Raw genomic sequence first — 13,124 nt, forward strand, 5'->3', positions numbered from 1 at the left:
TCCTCCTCTGGAACACTCACGTATCCAAAAAGGTGTCTTGGATTCACGGATCGGATCATTTCAAGGTCATTCAGCATAACTGCACAAGTGCTATGGCTATCCTTTGCGCATGGGTGCGTGCGTGCGTGCGTGCGCGCGTGTGTGTGTGCGCGCGTTTATCCTGTTCACGGAGCCAATGTATTGTGTAACCACTGGATACAGGGCGGCATGCTGGGATTTGCATGAACTGTTGATTCCGACTAGCAATATTTAAACCAAGCATTACCACCAAAATGATCTAACTTGAGAAGAAGAAGAAGAAGAAGAAAAAAAAATAGGAGCAGCATACTAAAAGAACGGCTTGCCTATGTGGGAAGACGAGCATTAAAACGGATGCAAGTCGCCGTTGTCCCGTGCGGACAGCAATATGTTGCAAAGGAGCGACTTCTGAATGGACTTTTTAATCTTCCAGTTTGAGGAAGACGTGGCCGTCAATGTTTGTTTGTTTGTTTGTTTGTTTGTGAGCCAAATCCAATATATAGATATCGCCTACTTTTCCAGATGTTAGACCTGCCTTCTTATATGACCTTGACAAGCACAAACCTATTACTAATCCTGGCAAATACTGTGTCATTTTCACCGTTTCTAAAAGGTTTTATTTATTGCTTTGTAATCTTTTGGAGAAAATGAGTTGAAGGAACGCGTGGGGAGCACTAACAATGTTTGTGTTTATCTTCTGGTAACGTGGTCATCAGCTTAAAGGTGGTGTTTAAGAGAAAAAAAAAAAACAAGTATGTATAACTTGCGCGTGAATGCTTTTAGATTTGAAGACAGACGAATGTCGTGGAAGTCACTGGTGTTCAGTAGTGCGGAAACACTGTTGGACTTCTACTTTCCTGCTTGTGTTGCGACTTTTGAGAAGAAAAAAAAATTAGTAAGCACTAACAGGCAGTTGTAAGCGTTGCTTTTCCGTGTAAAGGGATCTTGCCTTTTTCTTTACTTCAGTGTCTTAAGTGAATGTGAGTCTTTGACGTGTGTGCCATCTTCAAAAGAAAAAAAAAAAAAAAGCCATTTAATGAGTTCTACCCACAGCTTTGAGAATTAATCTACGTGTACATACATATCTATTCGCAGGCTATATTGTACGTTAAAAAAAAAAAAAAAACTCAGGGCCACTCGGAATATGAGGATACGGGACATGAGGAGTCTGTGTCAAATGGGAAGGATGCCATGAAAAGGAGCTATCTGAATTTATGTTGGTCATTTTCCGCTGACCACAAATGATTTAATGTAAGCAATTATTATATCCTCTTATGTCTGAAATAGTACACCGTTTAAAGACAAGGCATGTTTTCAAGAGAAAAAAAAAACAACTTAAAAAAAAAAAAAAGAGGCAACGTACAAAAGTAATTTTACAAACCGGTTTTGACTATTTGCTGTGGTCCAACTTCTCAATGTGCGCACACTCCTACCTAATCACTCCAGAAGTTGTTTGCATGCTTACAAAAGAAAAGAAAAAGAAAAGACGAGCAAGCGCGTGAAGGACAGCTTCAGATCTGCTGGGGACCTATTTAAAGGTGCACAATATGCATGCTTGTCATCCAGTTCCAAGTCGGTTTCTGGAGGTTCGGATCTTATCGCTCAGCTGATAACTGCCATGCATTGTACTGCACATATTTCTAATAGAACTGAATGACTACAAGATTTTATTGCGCTAACTTCATTTTGTTGGGAAAAAAAAAATGGTCTGGGTCCATCAATTCTTAACATGCGTTGTGTTACTGTTATTGCCCTAATGACTGAAAACAACCTGCTCTGAGACTACTGTAGTTTGATCAAAAAGCCATAGTGACAAGGTGCTAGATGTTCTGCTTTTAGCTACAAAAACTCACTTGCGTGAATGCAATAGTTTGTCATGGATCTCATGTATTCTTAAAGCATGTTATACTAATACCCCAGTGGAAATCATTATAATTATAGTTTAAGGGTTTAAAAAAAAAAAATTCTAAGTGTTGTCATACATATTCCAGTGTAGTACTGTACCTGCCTCTCAGGCACTTGCTCTCAGTGTATCAATATCTTAAAATGTATTGTTCACATGTACTTCATGTTGATATTAGCGCTTATTTTTGGGAGTATCTTTTCAATTGACATTTATCCAGCAACCCCACTAATTAAGAGAAAAAAAGAAGCTCCCGTTGAAGCAAATTATGATTAACAACAGAATAGAGTCTTGTAGTCTTTCTGTTAACTTTCTTCAATCTCACAGCTTGTCTGGTGCGAAAAAAAAAAATGTTCCAATAAGCAGCTAAACATTGTTTGGATTTGTGATTGATTGCTTTGTAGATGCCATTTATGGTTTACCAATGATATATTTTTTTTCGCTGTGGTGGGATCGTGGTTTACTGTTATTACCCTCCCTGGTCGTTAAAGGGGTCCTCAGCCCACCCACCAACAGAGCCAGGGGCACGTGTTGTGTGTTAGGCAGATATATTTTTGCTTTGGTACTTGCACATTTACAGTTACCTCATTTTTCCATGTTTGTATTGTGGGGGGTGGGAGCACGGAAACTAATATATATATATTTACACATATATATATTACATAGAGGAAATGGTTGTTTTAATTTTTCATTCCATTGGAATCATTGTTTGTAGCATTTAACAAGAACTAGTTAGTGTATTATATGCATCTGTATACTGTTTGAACTTTTTAAGATTTGTACTTTTTTTAAATGAAAGTTGCTAGTTATGCTTTACCAAGTAGTGCAATCATATTTTTTTGAATTGTTGTGGCTGATTGGAGAGGGTTGTTCACTAATAAATGTATTACGTATACCAACACGACACTCGTCTCATTTCAAACTGCGATGCGATCACAAATGCTCAATGAACCCACATTTAAATGTTTTTTTTTAATTTATAGTCGGGGAAATTACATCTTTACAAGAGCTTTTTTGGATGTTACAAGCAAAATGTTGGTGAGTGACAGCAGACTAGCAGAGCATGCCACGTGGAAAAAAAGCTGCGGCCCTTTTGTGAAACGTGCTGAACTTCAGTCTGCTTGCACAGTCAACATGCATCTGGTCATATGACACAGATGAGTCGGAGGGGAAATCCATGTTTATGAATGTTTATGTACATGTCACTCATTTAAAACAGGGTTCCCATATTTCCTTTGAGTCTAAATCTGGCTCTGTCTTATGAGTCATATAAGTAAAAAAAGAAAAAAAAAAAAAGGAAACTTAAAGGCATTTCAAACTAGTGTCCAACCTGCCAAACTTTTTTTAACAATACTATAGCAAAACCAAGGTGAAAAGTCCTTGTTTCCAAGTGGATCAATAGATACTCTAAGGTCATTTTGGTCATGCGTCTGGTTTAGCAAGAGGCTCAGCTACTTGTTGGAGTATTTTCTAAGTGGAGGAATCACCAGCCTCTGCGTTGACTACGAGAGTCATGGGTAAATACAAGATGAACAGGCAGCTGATACACATGAGATGTGATCTCTGTGGATGGAAAGGGATGAAGGAAGAACTTCAAGAAATATTTATTTAATAAAATTCAAGACTTTCCAGGCTATTGGGAACCCTGTAGACACAGGTGAACAACGGCTGCCCAAGGGGAGTTCTACATTCCAGATTTTTACTCAATGATCCCATAGTGGCCATTCAACAAAAAAAGGACAAATGGAGAGGGCTTGGGAGGGGGACGGCTGGGCACTGGAGAAGGTGTTCCCACACAGAAGCGGCTTGAGGTCTTTTGTTTTGTTTTTTTAATCGTCCGTAAGATCCTGAACAAAAAGGACCTCGGAACGGCTGAGTCCCGCCTCTTTCAGCGTGGGAGGGTTGGGCTGCTGCTCGGTCGGAAGGCAGGGCAGCACCCGGCGAGGAAAGTTGGTGACAATCTGAAACTTCTCTGGGCTTTCTTTCAACGAGAACAGGAAGTCATAGATTACCTGAGAAAAGAAACATGAATGAGTGTCTTGCTTTGAAGACATTTACTATAGATTAGAAATCCAATGCTATGCTTTTACAGGATTTGAAATGAAAATTGTGCTATTTTGTAGCTTCACTTTAGGGAATAAAAAGGAAAAAAGAAAAATGATGTTCAAGTCCCTGTTAAGTGAAAAGTGTCCTGTTTCCTTTATTTTAAATTTTTTTTTAATTATATTCTGTGGCGGTATTGTGAGACTTGCAGAATAAAACTTTTTTTTTTATTACATAAAATGTCAAGTGGTTTCAATTCAAACTACATTTAAGTAGTACAACACCAATAATTCAACAGAATTTTCACTTTGGCGAACACAAAAGACATGTCCCCTGTGGGTGAACTCACTGTAAGCGACTGCCCGAAGAGGAATCGTCTTTCCACGCGCGTGTCATTGGGCAGCTTGAACACTATTTTGACACTTTCTGGATCGTCTACAAGCGGCTCCGGCGGGAGACATTCCGACTTCCTCTCCTTCTCTTCTTCCAGTGTCTGGCGAAAAACCAATGCAGTATGACCCGGATTGTAAATTGAACTTCATTCAATGGGCTCACGAGTCGTGATGCACGGCGAGACTCACTCGTCGTCTCCTCTCCTCTGCGAGAGCGCACTGCCGGACCTTCTCCTCCTCTTGCCTCCGTTGCTCCTCCTCCTCTCGCTTCTTTCGGTCCTTCTCCTGGTCGGCACGGAGGGACGCCTGATACGCCTCGTCTTGCTGTTGTCTTAGCACTTGAGTCTGACTCCTTTCCTCTCTGAAAATATAAAACATTCATCCACAGTGAACACTCACTTTTACGCAGTTCACATTGAGCGTCCAAGCTGTGACATTTTTATATGGATTTGTACAATAAGCATGAAAATCTAAGAGTTGCACATCGCTTTCTAAAATATTTTTAGAACAACTCTTGCTATAAATATAGAATTGAGTTTGAAATAAAGTAAACCCCCCCATCAGATTCACACTCCTCTCGTCTATTCTGGTGTAATTCTGTTGTCAACCATTAGATGGAGACTATTGAGCCTTAAACTATACACAACATGCATTTCAACACAGTCACTTTTGTTGAAAATTACTGAATGTCATCCTCTGTAATTCTGCTTTTTAAACCTACAGAAAGCAACGGCTGCAGGTTCATTTTATTATGTACAATGGACGCACACATGCAGTTTGGCAGCCGCGGATTCACATCCACCCCCCAAACACACAAAAACAATCGTTATCAGCATTTTTAAAATAATTTGGGGGGGTTTAATTTGTTTTCATTGTTTATGTATATTGTGATCTTATAATTTAGGTTTGTTAGTTTGGAAAAAAAATAAATAAATAAACAGAGATGGCTCGGTACACAGCCAGTACCGTTCAAGGCGCTCAGACATCAGATATGTTTGGTTGGCCTCCATAATGAAGGTGAGCTGACTGACGAAGTCCTCGGGCTGGATGAGGCCCTCAAGGCGGCCGACGACCGTCATCTTGCGGTCCTTCAGCATGATCATGGCCAGGAATGGATAAGTGTTCTCCCGCAACGCTTGGGAAACTAAATAGGATGGACAAAAGCTTTTATGAGTCGACGCTGCTGCTACCTGTTGTGAAAATTGGATATGTAAACACATCAGGGGAGGCAAAAAAAAAAAAAAAAAACATTTTTTTTTTTTGAGGTTTAATGTGTGATTTTCTTAACATGTCTCAGTCACACCCATAAACATTTTTAACATAGCATCCTTAGCTGTACGTGTCACCCAGGTCTACAAAAATTGTGCGGCACATGCAACAGCCCAAGACCTACAAAAAAAAAGTCTCTTGGAGTTATATCCTCAACCCACAAAGATAGGTTTCAAATTTTGCAGCATTTTTGGAATTTTATAGCAGTCATATTAAGGGCCTGACCGATAACATAATCGATCATAGCATTTCACCGGTCCATCGGTATCACTCAATATGTAACCAATGTATTCACTTTTCATTACTTTGCACAATGCACAGACTACTGCTGAAAGATTTTGAAAAATAATCAAATTGCGATATTTTTTACAAAAAATCTAATTTCAAATGCGATTTAATGTGATTATTACAACCACTGCATGAATGATGCCTTCACTTACAAGGCAGAAAGATCATTTGGACAATTACAATGTGAAACCTGGTAAAAAAAAAATAGTCATACCATAACTCACTTTATGAACATGTCCAAAATGACGCCTTAACAGCCATTTCTTTTACATAACACCTTCCACATGTTCTGTTGTTTTTCGATGGCCTGGAAATGTATGAATGGCATTTGTATTCATTTTCATTTGATCCCCAATGTGCCAGTACTCCAACGAGCCCAAGGTCGTGCGTGCCTGCTTATTGCAGTGGTTGTACTTTTGAGTGGTGGCAAACTGTACTGCTTGGCCAAAATTTTCAGAACAGCAGCAAAACCAACAACAAATGTTCACACACATATACTTGCCTCTGTGCCCAATTGAAAATAACACACCATGACACACTACGTACCACTGAATGTTGAGTCAAATAGGAAGCTATCTGTTTACCTCTGTAGCCCTCAGGCTTGCTTGTTGAGCATGCCCAGAACAGCATTCGGGTGTTGACGAAGGTTACCACCTCTTCTGTGCATAATGTGGAGCTACAGAGTGACGCAGCAGCACAAAATTAAGCTCTTACTCAAAAAAAGTAAAGTCAATAAATAAAAACAAAAAAACATATGCTTTAAGAAAAAGAGACAGCAGAATGAGAACAAGCACATGACTAATACAAGCATCAACAATAGGTCCTTTGAACAAAGATCTAATGGAAAGCTGGGATAAAAATCATGACACGTACCGGCAAAACTCATCAGTGTCTTGATGATCATCTCCATGAAGGTACACTAAAAGGTAGCGGAGCTCCCGTTTGGCATCATTTAATGCCTGTCATGTGGAAGATAATTCATTGTAAAACAGTGCGACGCTAAGAATAGGATTGATTCTCGGCCGAGAGACACTTTGGCTCAAAAATGATCCAGCATATAAAGACGCACAGATTTGGCCTCTTGAAATGTTTCTTTTTTCATAGACTGAAATTATGCAAGCACCAAATACAATAGATCAGATATGACAGTACACATATTATGAGTTAATATTACATTTTTAAAGTATATTTTAATATGTGTACGAGAAGCTCTTGCTCAAGTTTCTGAACTTCCGAGCAGCATTATGCTTCCTGCATGAATGGTGCCATAAAGGAGGATTTTGTGGATCTATCTCTACTTCCTATTGCTGACTAAATTGCTCCTGGACCTGATCCAGGTCCAGCCCTACAAAAACTAAAACCTACCGACCGAACGATATGAAGAAAAGGATTTTTTTACTTTGAGAAAAAAATTGCAGTCTTTACGATTTGAAAATTGCATTCTACCACAATGCAATTGATGATTTGAATGGTGAATTGATGACCCATGATTTGAATTTAATTAATTGTTCACCCCTACAATCCAATTCTTAACCAATTAATCGCTTATTAAGCATATTGTGAGTGAGTGGCAATCAACCAATCAAGCAAATCTCAGCACACACCTGGCTGTATGCTCCCTGGTAAAAAACAGGATGTGAGCGACCGTACTTTTCCTCAAAACTCCGAATAAATGAAACAACATCCCCAACGGGGTCGGTAACACGACCACGGGGGTCTGGTCGCACGAACCGCAGGGCAAACCTGTAAGACAAAAATAGTGCCCATCTGTGATCTTTCCCCTAAGCTCCAGGTGCATGTCAATCTGCCATTATTCTTACCTGAATATGTCCAGTAGTGTGTAATATGTAAATCTGAAAGGTAGCATTATCAAGTAATAACTCCATCCTAGCAATCCCTGGAACACAAAGCCAATTAAATCAAGGAGTGGACAAACACTAAAGCACAAAACTTAACAACTGGATATCTTATCAGGTTGTTTAATTTCACACTTGATCCCGACCATTTGTCTAAACGCAATAAAAAGTCATTTTTTCACTAAAGGTCAACAGACGTACCCTGGGTTGTGGCCTGGAGACAATATAACTATATACTCTGTGGTCTGTTGTGTTGACTTGTAACGGTCGAGACGGCGGCGGGTTGAACACACTGGGCACACCTTCCTCCTCATTGAGCCTGTCTTGTACTGCAGCCTGAAAGGCAATCATTTCAATTATTCATGACCCCTGAAGGGAAAAGTCAAAACTCGCAACAGCAACAACACTTGGGGGGACTATGTTGAGTCGATACTCGCCAGCTAGGTACACTTGACGTCCACCTACTGACCAGGAACTAAAAGCCCTTCTCTAGTGGTGGGATCACTTAAGAACACCCCGTTGGCGGGATTATCGTTCGTCACATTAAAATCTCGGCCATTGCCAATGTCCAACTTGGTGAAAACACAACTGCATGCAGTGTGTGTGCGCTAGAGCTGAACGATTTTGAAAAATTATCTAAAGCCGCTTTTTCTTGACATTCCAGCCCCACAACACAACGCACCGCATAGCCTCCGTTGCTTTTCCATTACAACAGGTGCGGAACGCGATCAACTGAACTGTGCAAGTTGGTAAGATGCAACATGCTTAATGGTGAATATTACTTCCGTTTTTATACACAAAGAGTGTTTGTATTTTTGAAGCATTAAAATACACGTATAGGTTGACAACGTTTTGATATAGTATTAGTGAATTTAAGTACATTTACGCTGCAAGATTCCTGTATGACTATTTTTTTTAATGTAAAAACACACACCTACTTGTGCTGTGGAATTTTGCGACATTAATGCTACATAACATGAATAGCTTATCTATCTGCCTGCCAGGATGGAGACCCATGGTCTAAAGCAGTGATTCTCTACTGCTTGGCTATTTTGGGTGGGTCAAGAACAGCCAGTACATGTATTCGTATTCTGATTCTTATTTATGTTGGGGGAGGTATAGTGCAAGGGTTCTCACACGGAAAATATCAGGTGAGGGACAGGAATTATTACTCACTTAAACAACTACAGTGCTGTTTAGTTCGCATTTGGTTAGCAATGTTTTTGGCAGTATGTAAAAAACATGTATTGGCGTTTAAAAATCTAGTACACTGTAGATGCATTTTCACAGATTTTTTTTTTTTTAAACAAAAAATGCTTGATTGTTCTGAAGCTCTATAAAAGTGGGTTGTGACCTTGCAACAATAGGTATATGCAGGTCACAGGGTGACAACAGTCGAGAACTGCTGGTCTACAGGGTAAATCAATCTAACGATTTGGTAACCTCAGAAATAGTTCTCAGTATTGTTCAGTGCATTTCCACACACAGCCAAACAACTGCTACAATAGTGTACAGTACACCTAAAACATTGAACATTAACATCTTTGTCAGGGCAAGTGTTTGATATTTGTGGCTCACGTAGAACAATATCGTGTAGCCAAAGTTGTGACTTGTCAGTATATGAAAGCTTGACCGGTTACCTCAATGTTCCAGTTATGCTGCTCTAATGTGCGCCGACACTGATCGATTGATTCCAAGCCAGTAAGGTCCTGTCAGAAATATAACAAATATATGACGTATACAAACTCAAACGTGACTTGGCAAGCAAGTTAACAAACTGAAAAATCAACATTAAACACAATATTTCTTGCATGAAGCAGGAACACATGACATAGGATAGCTGAGGGGCTGTTAGCTCTCTAACTGCCCATCAAGGAAACTGCAGTTATGGTACAGAATTAAGGGATTGCGTTGGATCATTTTCATTATAATAACACACAAAATGGCCAAAAATGATTTCAAAGAGACGTGTCAAAACTTTAGTGACAGCTCGGTCCTGCCTGTAGTGATAAACTGAACTCATCGAAACAAGGAGTCGGCGATGTAGTGACACCAGAGCTGGGATCTAAGAAGGCCAATTCCTAACTAATGCTTACTTACTCCGGAGCATTGGGTCTTTGGCGCTGATGAAGACACAACCGATCGTCTGAAATTCAAATCGATTCAAATCCCTTTTAAGTCCGCTAACTTGTAAGATATGCAAGCTAATGCTAGCTTTGGTTCTAACGTTAGCTCTGAAGTTGACCAGTATCGAAGTTGACTGTGTGAAAAAGGCTTTAAACACTGACAGTTGGACCAAACAGTGTCGCTGGACGAGGACAACTCATTTTACGATGCTGCAAACTAACTGGCTTTGGATCGTGTATTTGATGTCGTTTACCTGAAATTGGAGGAGTTTTTCGGTCTGCGCCTGCGATAATTCAGGCTCCTCTGGCGCCGCCATCTTAGCTCGCCAATCACCTAGCAAGGCTCAGCAACGTCAAAGCAGGAATTCGTCGAGCTCGAACAGCACGCTGCTGACACCTGGCGGCCTGGGGAACTTCAATTTTTTTTTGTTTGTTTGATTTTTGTTGACGGAAAACGGGGTTTTTCATCGATAAAAGAGTGGGAGAGAGAAATAAATTTAAAAACGGGCTACATTAGTGATTTAAATGGAAATAATTGGTCGTTTATGTGGCCTGTGTTGCGAGTATTGTGACAAGCTTGTGTGTGTGACGTATGGATGTGGTGTGCGCATGCGTGAGAAAGAGGGCAGTAGAGAAAGTGCAGGTGCGCGTATGCTGGTGAGATAGAGAGATGTGAGAGACGAAGTAAGAAAATTATGAGAAGCAGGAGAAAAATGTGTATACCAATAAAGCGAGGCTGCAGTACAACCCTTGTCTCCCTGTAGCGTTTTGTTGAGCTACTGAGCTCCCCCCCCCCCACCCCACCCTTTTATCGACGACGTGCGACGGCCACAACCCAGGAGGCAACACCGGCCTTGGAGAGGGATCTCCCCTGCGTCTCCCGACTACGGTCTGGCGATCGAAACAGGAACGAACAACACTTGGAAGACTTCATGTTTTGTTTTGTTCATTTGTTTTTTTAATCTGGCATAAAAATGAAAAATTGAAATTGACTCATTTTTCGATGGAGGACCAAAACTGCCAAAATCAAAAGTAAATGTTAAATAATATTGCCATTACATCGGTATCACCTGTCTCTCTCTCTCCTCTTCATTGTAAAGGCAAAATTTGAATAGTTGTTTTGGTTTCGTAATGTCCACATGTACTTAATGTCGTAACTGTTGAGTACATATTTGGACTAAAAAAATCAATTTTCTGTTGAGCTTTACCTCATCAGGGTTGCAGGTGAGCTGGAGCCAGATGACTTTAAGAGACAAGTGGGGTACACCCTGGACTGTTCATCAGTCAATCACAGGACACATATAGACAATCATGCACATACATGGATAAGGACACTTAACTCCACACAGGAATGCCAGAGCTGAGATGTGAACACAGAAACACTGTAATCCTGTATTGTTTCTGGATGTGATACAATGAGGACATTTCTTGGGCTCTGACATTGTATTTCATTTTATATAATAGCCAGTAGATTATTTTACACGCCTACTCAATAATTTCTTATTTTGTACAAACTTTCAACTTTAATAGTGTCCATCAAAGGCAGCCTTATACCTATCATGGGCTCTACAAACTAATCAAACACTATTTTAAGTTGTGTGAATTTAAATGGTGAACCAAGAAATATGGTACAGTATTGTACAAATAGCTAAGACAAAGTAATAATTTCCTTTTGTTTTGTTGTAGCTGTAATAGTAATATCCACAACAGAGGACAATGTCAAAATGAATGTCCAAATTTATTGTTGTTCCTCATTACTTTTTCCCCTCCACCATAATGATGTGGTAACCAAATTTGGTCTTGACAGGGGGGTCTGTGTAAACGGGCTTATCCATAGATGAGATGGCCAAGTTGAAAGCAGCCTCTTGGAAAGGTCCAACCATAGATCCTCGCGTCATCCAACCCAGATCACCCTGTCCAAAACATTAAACATTATATGTTCATGATAAATTCAATATTCAGTTCTCTTTCCTTTCTAAAACATTTTTAGAAAGATTAAAGTGAAAAGAAAAGAACTGGTACGATACTAGATGATGAACGGACGTGAAATTAGGTATAGCAGTTAATGATAAGGAATGACTTCAATAAAAGATGTTCTTACTCCTTGTCTCGCTTTGTCTTCACTGTATTGTGATGCGACTTCGCTGAAACGAACACCCGCTTTCAATTTTTCCATTGCCTCCATGCATTTCCCATGTTTTTCGCAGAGAATGTGGCGAACCTGGGGAAAATGTGCATGCGAGTGCTTTGGCTTAGGCTAAACAAGTAGATAGAGATCGCGAAAATAAACTGTAAATAAGATATCGAACCTTAACAGCAGTGCCTCCTTTAGGTGCCTTGTCCTTCTTGTCAGTGTCTACACTTCCTGATGCACCTCCTGAGAACAATATTCAGAAATGAGGATAATGCAAAATATATCCAATAAATGTATAATAACTATCAAGCTGGCCATGAGCATAATATAGTAGATGAATGAAATTAAAGTGCAGTAACAAGCTAACATCATAACACAAGTTCTAATTTGAGACAACACATTTTAAGCAAAAGAAAAAAAAAGCACAACTAGGAGAGCACGGACCTTTAGCACCCTTGCCACCTTTGCCCTTAGGTGGCATTTCAAGTGACTGTTTGGTGAAATTCAAACTAGGTGGGACGACGTAAACGGCACTTGCTAGCATACGTTCATGCTTCTGTTTAGTTGTACATGCGCAGCAGACGTGTGTCTTTTTCTACGGCGAGACATTGGTACATTGTAGCCAGTTCGTGTTTATTTCGCCATCTAGTGTACATTGTGTTGTTGACAACAATTGTGTTTGATTTCTTCTGTCACTTTCAGATGCACCTAATTTGATCTATAATCCACAAAAAAAATGGTAATTGTGTCAATATGTTCTTCTACACACTTTAACTTTATTACATTTTACCCTCCTCTCTGTTTTTTGACATCCTTTTTGTTCCACATTTCTCGACCTTCTGACCATTCCCAACTTCAACATATTACAAAAATTCACACCAGACTGGCTTTTGCGTTTTTCGTTCCAACAATCACAGTTTCCCACCAATTCCAGATCTTTCAACCAAACATTCCCCATTCATTCCCAATAACACATTCAACATCAAAGATTCACATAATTCCCATTCGAAATAAAAAAAAACATTAGCTCATTCAATTGACCTTGGAAACGATTTTCAACATTCACACAACTCTCGCACGCCCAAAATTCCACAT

The 13,124-nt window shown here is 39.8% G+C and overlaps 3 protein-coding genes across 5 annotated transcripts in view; 1 reads left to right on the forward strand and 2 right to left on the reverse strand.

Annotated features, from left to right (window-relative positions):
• The window catches only part of rnf44 (ring finger protein 44), a 17,213-nt gene extending 14,391 nt beyond the window's left edge, over positions 1 to 2,822 (forward strand). For all 3 annotated transcript variants that reach the window (XM_086013534.1, XM_086013537.1, XM_086013536.1), the window contains exon 11: positions 1 to 2,822. This exon is cut by the window's left edge and continues 603 nt beyond it. The gene's annotated coding sequence lies outside the window, so the exon portion shown is untranslated.
• A 52-nt stretch (positions 2,823 to 2,874) lies between these two features.
• Positions 2,875 to 10,295, reverse strand: faf2 (Fas associated factor family member 2). Its single transcript, XM_086013533.1, has 11 exons — positions 10,150 to 10,295; positions 9,410 to 9,478; positions 7,971 to 8,105; positions 7,734 to 7,810; positions 7,518 to 7,656; positions 6,787 to 6,872; positions 6,498 to 6,589; positions 5,323 to 5,500; positions 4,546 to 4,717; positions 4,314 to 4,457; positions 2,875 to 3,933 (listed from the first exon to the last, which is right to left on the reverse strand). The coding sequence occupies exons 1-11, from the start codon at positions 10,210 to 10,212 to the stop codon at positions 3,751 to 3,753; spliced, it is 1,338 nt and encodes a 445-aa protein (XP_085869659.1). The 5' UTR covers positions 10,213 to 10,295; the 3' UTR covers positions 2,875 to 3,750.
• Positions 10,296 to 11,614: 1,319 nt separating this feature from the next.
• pin4 (protein (peptidylprolyl cis/trans isomerase) NIMA-interacting, 4 (parvulin)) lies at positions 11,615 to 12,609 on the reverse strand. The gene is made up of 4 exons (XM_086022845.1): positions 12,474 to 12,609; positions 12,205 to 12,272; positions 11,997 to 12,116; positions 11,615 to 11,808 (listed from the first exon to the last, which is right to left on the reverse strand). The coding sequence occupies exons 1-4, from the start codon at positions 12,571 to 12,573 to the stop codon at positions 11,650 to 11,652; spliced, it is 447 nt and encodes a 148-aa protein (XP_085878971.1). The 5' UTR covers positions 12,574 to 12,609; the 3' UTR covers positions 11,615 to 11,649.
• Positions 12,610 to 13,124: the final 515 nt, after the last annotated feature.

Source organism: Filicampus tigris, chromosome 2 (assembly GCF_054856515.1).
Source record: "Filicampus tigris isolate MCC_2025a chromosome 2, RoL_Ftig_1.0, whole genome shotgun sequence".
Taxonomy (NCBI): Eukaryota; Metazoa; Chordata; class Actinopteri; order Syngnathiformes; family Syngnathidae; genus Filicampus; species Filicampus tigris.